We start from the raw sequence: 5,857 nt of genomic DNA, 5'->3' as shown, positions 1-5,857 counted from the left end.
CAATGAGCAAAGATTTATTTTTTGTACTTTACTTTTTCTTTTTAGCAGGATTTAGCTGGAGCTGAGCCCACGGCAAGGCAGCAAAGCTGCCGGGTGTCACATTTCATATGGAAGGAGACTCTTCCCATCTGCCAACATGAAGGTTATTAACCAGCTGGCCAAGCTGGTGAGGAGAGCCTTAAATTGGGAGTGAGTCAGGGGAGAAGAAGACTCCAGCAAGAGAGAGAAGGTGATGGCCTGAAATGACAGGGAAATGTGCAGGTGAGAGAGCAGTGGGATGCAGGGAGCTAGGCTTAGGGATGGAAAGAGAGCCAGTCAGGATTGTTGGTATGAGGATTAGTGGGCAGAGCAACAGCTATGGCCTTGTGAAGCTCTCTGCTATAGATCTCAAAAAAAGCAATAATGATGAGGTCCCCATGGACTTCACCAAGGCATTGTGATGGTGTCTTTCTCCATGGTCTCCACCAAAGGGATCATGATGGGATCTCCATAGTCCCCACAAAGGCATCGTGATAGGGTCTTGGTAGTCTCCAACAGGGCATTGGAATGACGTCCCCATGGAAACCACCAGGGCTTTGTGATGGCAGTGGCATCATGTCCATAAGGCCGCTGTGAGGGGACGGGCCCCATGGTGACCATGCCCTTGTTGGGGACAAAGACCCCAGGCTCCCCACTCTGAGGACAGCAGCTCCATCAGGAGGGAACAGCTCCCCTTGGTGCCACTGTCACGTCCCCATGAGAGGATCCTGAACATGGACAAGGAGCGGCAGGTGAACGCCTGCTCCCAGCCCACAGACGGGCTCTCAGGCTTGCAGGAGAGCGGGAGCGAGGTGGGCAGTGGGGCTGAAGGGAGAGGCAGGCAGAGGGGATGGCACCAACACGGGGAGCACAAGGATGGTGTCAAAGGGGAGCCAGGATGAAGCGAGAGTTAGGAGCTCTTCTGGGGAGGGCTCATTTCTTCCTGGCCATGGCCTTTGCTTTAACTGGGATAGATTTAGTTTGTGCAAAGTCAGCCACATGAAAAGAGTGCATTTCCTTGAAGCTGGTCCCCAACTTCCTGCACCAGTCGAGAGAGGACGACACCTCCGAGTGCGACGTGCTCTGTGCAGAGAGTGAGGGGTGGCAGGGACAGCTGTGGGCAGGGGGCTTTTCGGAGCACTGGGTTCTGAGTGGGACAAAGAAACCTTACAGGTATAGGCCTGATAGTAACAGAAAGATTTAGAAAATTTGTTTAAAAACAAATCTAGAAAGAAATTAAGAGAAAGAATTAAAGCAAAAAAATCATTTGTTATACTTTCCGCCTTTATTCGTTGTTGTGTTTTAGTACACTAGACCTCAGCATGATCATTTGTTCTTGAAAAGGGAAGTGATTTTCAGAAGTGGGTGGGATGCAGTCTCAGAGTCCTGCACAGCTGGTGCCATTCCAGGTGCCGTGGTCCCCTGTCCCCAGCCTCCCTCTGCAGCTCCAAGGGGCTCTGCTCTCCCGCAGGTCCCTGCGAGAGCTCTCAGGCCCACGCAGGTCACTCAGAGACACTGGGACATCTCCAAGTCCCGCTGGGTGCTGGTGCTCGGACACTTGAGCCCTGCCTGCAAAGATGAAGGGCTGTTTTCAATGTTTTCCAGTGATGAAAGAGTGGAAATCTTCAGGAACTTGCTGAATCTGGTGTGAAAAAATATTTATCTGCCCTTGTCTTTTAGTGTCCACTGCTCTCTCCATTGGACTGTAGAGGAAATCTCTGTGATCGCCCCCGTATTTTCTATGTCTTGAATACATTAATCATTTGCGCAGCCCCTCTGGGCAGCCCCTCTCCCAGCACAGCACTCACCCCCACTCCAGGCATGTTCTGCCCCTGGAGGTCTCCTGTGCTCCATGGTGACTCCATAGCCCCTTCCAGGAGGATGGGCGTCTGTCCCAGCTCTGTAATGAGTGGGAGTCCTGAGCACTCACCCTCTCCAGGGGCCTGGGCACCAACAAGTGGCAGCTGAATCCAGTCCTCTTTCCCTAACACAGGAACATGGCTGCACAGCCCTCTGGTGTATCAGCCAAGCCTCCCGCATTTGTATCATCACAAAATTTGCTGGGAGTGCACTCTGTTCCTTCTTCCAGGTTACTGATGGAGAAGTTGAATAGGATTGGACCCAATACTACTCCCTGGGGCACACAGCTGGCTCCAGGCCCCCGATAGACTCTGTGCAAATGTCTGGGCACAAGTAGGAAAACCTGAGAGAACCTGGGGTCTTTTCCTAGCAACTGCTAAAGAAAGGCAGCGTTTCCTCATAGCTCCTGCCCATGCAGATGTGCTAGAAATCCCAGGCATGTATCATGGCCTTGCAGGCCTACTTTAGTGTCCCTGAATCAAGTGTCCGAAATGAATTACAGTCACAGTTTACATTGTTAACATCTCCACATATCTCAGCTTCCTAGTGAGTGTGGCTCTAACACTAGTGAGCATCTAGTGCTATTTCAAATGGCCAAGGAAGATGCCCACCGGGCCCTGACCAGGCATTCTAGAAAGATGTGAGTATCACATTAACTCTATCAGAGCAATAAACACTAGCCCGTGCCTGGGACAACCCTATCTGTTCAGATGTCACCTGGTGTCACCAGGCAATTGCCTCTCACCCAAACTTCCATGGGAAGGCTGCCTCTAGACTTTCCTTCAATTCACTTATGTTTAGTTTTGTGTGTTGGAGCTTTGCATGGAACCATGGAAACCTGTGGTGACGCTTTGTTGCCATTTCTGTCATATCAGAGAGATTTGAGATCACACTCTAACCATAGGCACGAGAGCTGAGATGTCCTAAACAACACTGGACCCCTGGTCTCAGCCCACTTGCCCTTGTCCCGCCGTGACTCTGTACCCCAGAGGTCCCTTGGTGTCAGTGCTGGAAAAGACACTGCAGAGGGAAACTCTCCTCCCTGCACTGGGCACATCCAAGGGAGCTCAAAGAAGTGGCTCAGAGAATCCCCCCTCTCTGTTAGTGAAGGAGGAAGCCTGGCTTCCTGCTTTGCTATGGTCTGTGTTTAAGTCCTAAATGAGAGATTCCTGCGCAGACGTGACAAAAACTAGGTATCTTTATTTTATTATTTATTATTTTAAGATGGATGTAAAAGAGAAGTAAAAAAGAAAGAAATGGATAAAATACAGCCTTGATGACAGATATCCTGGTGAGTGAATGAAACAGTTGTTACCACTGACCTTGTACCCACTGGATGAGTTTCCTCAGTGCCTCCTTGAGCTCCTTGTTCCTCATGCTGTAGATGAGGGGATTCAGGGCTGGAGGCACCACTGAGTACAGAATGGACACAACCATATCTAGAAGTGGGGAGGAGATGGAGGGGGGCTTCAGGTAGGCAAACAATACAGTAATGACAAACAAGGAGACCACGGCCAGGTGCGGGAGGCACATGGAAAAGGCTTTGTGCCGGCCCTGCTCTGAGGGGATCCTCAGCACAGCTCTGAAGATCTGCACGTAGGACACCACAATGAAAGTGAAACACCCAAAGACTAAACAGGCACTAAGCACAATAATCCCAGCTTCCCTGAGATAGGAATCTGAGCAGGAGAGCTTGAGGATCTGGGGAATCTCACAGAAGAACTGCTCCACCACATTGCCTTGGCAGAGTGGCATGGAAAATGTGTTCACAGTGTGCAGGAGAGCATTGAGAAAGCCACTGGCCCAGGCAGCTGTTGCCATTTTGACACAAGCTCTGCTGTCCAGGAGGGTCCCATAGTGCAGGGGTCTGCAGATGGCAACATAGCGGTCGTAGGCCATGACTGTGAGGAGAGAAAGCTCTCCTGCAAACAAGAAGGCCATGAAAAATATCTGGGCAGCACATCCCAAATAGGAAATGGCCCTGGTGTTCCACAGGGAATTGGCCATGGCTTTGGGAACAGTTGTGGAGATGGAGCCAAGGTCAAGGACGGAGAGGTTGAGGAGGAAGAAGTACATGGGGGTGTGGAGGCGGTGGTCGCAGGCTACGGCTGTGATGATGAGGCCGTTGGCCAGGAGGGCAGCCAGGTAGATGGCCAGGAAGAGCGAGAAGTGCAAGAGCTGCATCTCCCGCCTGTCTGAGAATGCCAAGAGAAGGAACTCGTTGAGGGAGCTGTTGTTGGACATTAGTTCCTTCGGGGCCCAGGAGTCCTGTCCAAGGAAGGAAAGAAAGCCAAAAGTTAAAGAAGGCTCTTCTGAGCCAAACCATTTCAGTTTCTCAAGGAACTCCCTACATTTCCTCTCTCCCTTATTTCAGCTCCCTTTCTGGTGCTCCACTTTCAACTGGCTGTGTGCCAAGTTCAGCAGGGACTCCTGCCCATAGCTCCGGAGGAGTTGTTTCTGCTTTGCTGTAGGTGGAAATAAATGCACTAGTTTTTGACTGGTATTTGTGGAGATGCCTTGGAATGGCGTATTGCATTGCTTGGAATGGACTTAGTCCAGAGACCAGGTGGGAATATTCTCCATTCACCACCATGAGAGCTGAATAGAGCCCTCACACCAGTTGTATCTGAAGGAGAAGAGCTCTGTGAGGGATTTACTCCCATGACTCTTGCCCTCCTCAACAGAGATATTTGTATCTGAGTCTGCCACACCAGATCACATTCCAACAAGGGAGAACAACAGTCAAAAGGAGACAAGGATAGACCTTACCCTTTCTACATGTCAAGATGTCTAGAGATAGACCTTGTCCTCATGCCTCCTTTAACCCTGCACCCTGCACCCTTATTCCAGGCACTGCAGAGAGGAGTAGCTTTGATGCACACAAGCTGCAGGACACGATGTCCACCCCTTCTATGGCAGGGCTCTTCAACATTTAGAAATCAAGTCGTCTCTGCAAAAGGATAAGTGGAGGACTCTGTTGATTTCTAAGCATGCTTATAAATAATATATATGGTGGTACACACACGAACACACAAAGGTGCCTACTCACTGTGGGAACATATTTTGATAGAGCAGAAATCTTTGGCGTTTCAATCGTTCTCAGCATAAACCCTTGTGCATTCCAAAAGGAAAAAAAAAATAAACACCTTGTTAGGACTTTGTCATGGGACCTGCTTCATCGCTGAGCCTTGTCCCTCACTGTCATGTACTTGCACCTCACTCACATGAAGGACAACGACACTCACAAGTGAGCCCAGTTCTCCCTGCAGAAACCTCCCAGGAGCAGGGGAGTGTCCAGAGGCACCCCCATGTTTGCAGGTGCTAAGGAGCAGCTCAGATAGACCCTGATGCAGCAGCCCAGGAGAAGCTGGTGCTGTCTATGGACTAAGGGATGGCTGAGGGGATATTCAGACATCCCTGGCAGACACTTTGGCTGCTCCTTGAATCTCTTAATGAGTCTCAGTCTATTGTCCAAATCTGCCAGTTTTTCCTCTTACCAAGTGGAAGAAAAAGGTAAGCACCACCTCACTGGCTTCTCTTTCAGGAAATACCTGTCCTGCCTTTCCTTTTGCAAAGTGTTCCCTGAAATGTGCTCACAGCTAGACCTGTGAGCAGACCTGACCCCCGCAGCACCCTCCCAGCAGGAGAAGGAGCCTGTCCTGGTAGAGGATAATCCTCCCACCCAGAACTTCCCCCCTCAGTCCTGTGGGGAGCTCCCTGGGCAGGCTGAGCACTGACCTTCACAGGTGACACAGTCACTGCTACGGGCACACGGCACCTCTGGGTGCAGGGACCCTGTTCTGAAGTGCAGACCTCTCACCCTGTCTTCACACCCCGGCTTCACATCACTGCTGTTTCTGTTGGGGAAGGCAGCAGGATGCCCTGCCCTTAGGTGGTATGTTAGAGAATCCCTGCTCTGAAGCAGCTCCTCTTCCTCTGCACTGGAAAAGCCAGGATAAAGAAGAGAAAAATACTGCCA

At 50.7% G+C, this 5,857-nt stretch overlaps 1 protein-coding gene across 1 annotated transcript; it reads right to left on the bottom strand.

Moving 5' to 3' along the window:
- Window positions 1–3,189: 3,189 nt before the first annotated feature.
- On the bottom strand, window positions 3,190–4,122 carry LOC148595383 (olfactory receptor 14A16-like). The gene has a single exon (XM_088520935.1). The coding sequence runs from the start codon at window positions 4,120–4,122 to the stop codon at window positions 3,190–3,192; it is 933 nt and encodes a 310-aa protein (XP_088377061.1).
- Window positions 4,123–5,857: the final 1,735 nt, after the last annotated feature.

The sequence above is a fragment of the Tinamus guttatus genome, unplaced genomic scaffold, assembly GCF_059628265.1.
Source record: "Tinamus guttatus ecotype Peru unplaced genomic scaffold, ASM5962826v1 Tinamus_guttatus_pri_ptg000106l, whole genome shotgun sequence".
Classification (NCBI taxonomy): domain Eukaryota; kingdom Metazoa; phylum Chordata; class Aves; order Tinamiformes; family Tinamidae; genus Tinamus; species Tinamus guttatus.
This window is presented reverse-complemented; position numbering and strand designations above follow the sequence as displayed.

Coding starts and splice junctions, on each gene's coding strand:
- LOC148595383 (XM_088520935.1), bottom strand. CDS start 4,122: ATGTCCAACAACAGCTCCCTCAACGAGTTCCTTCTCTTGGCATTCTCA.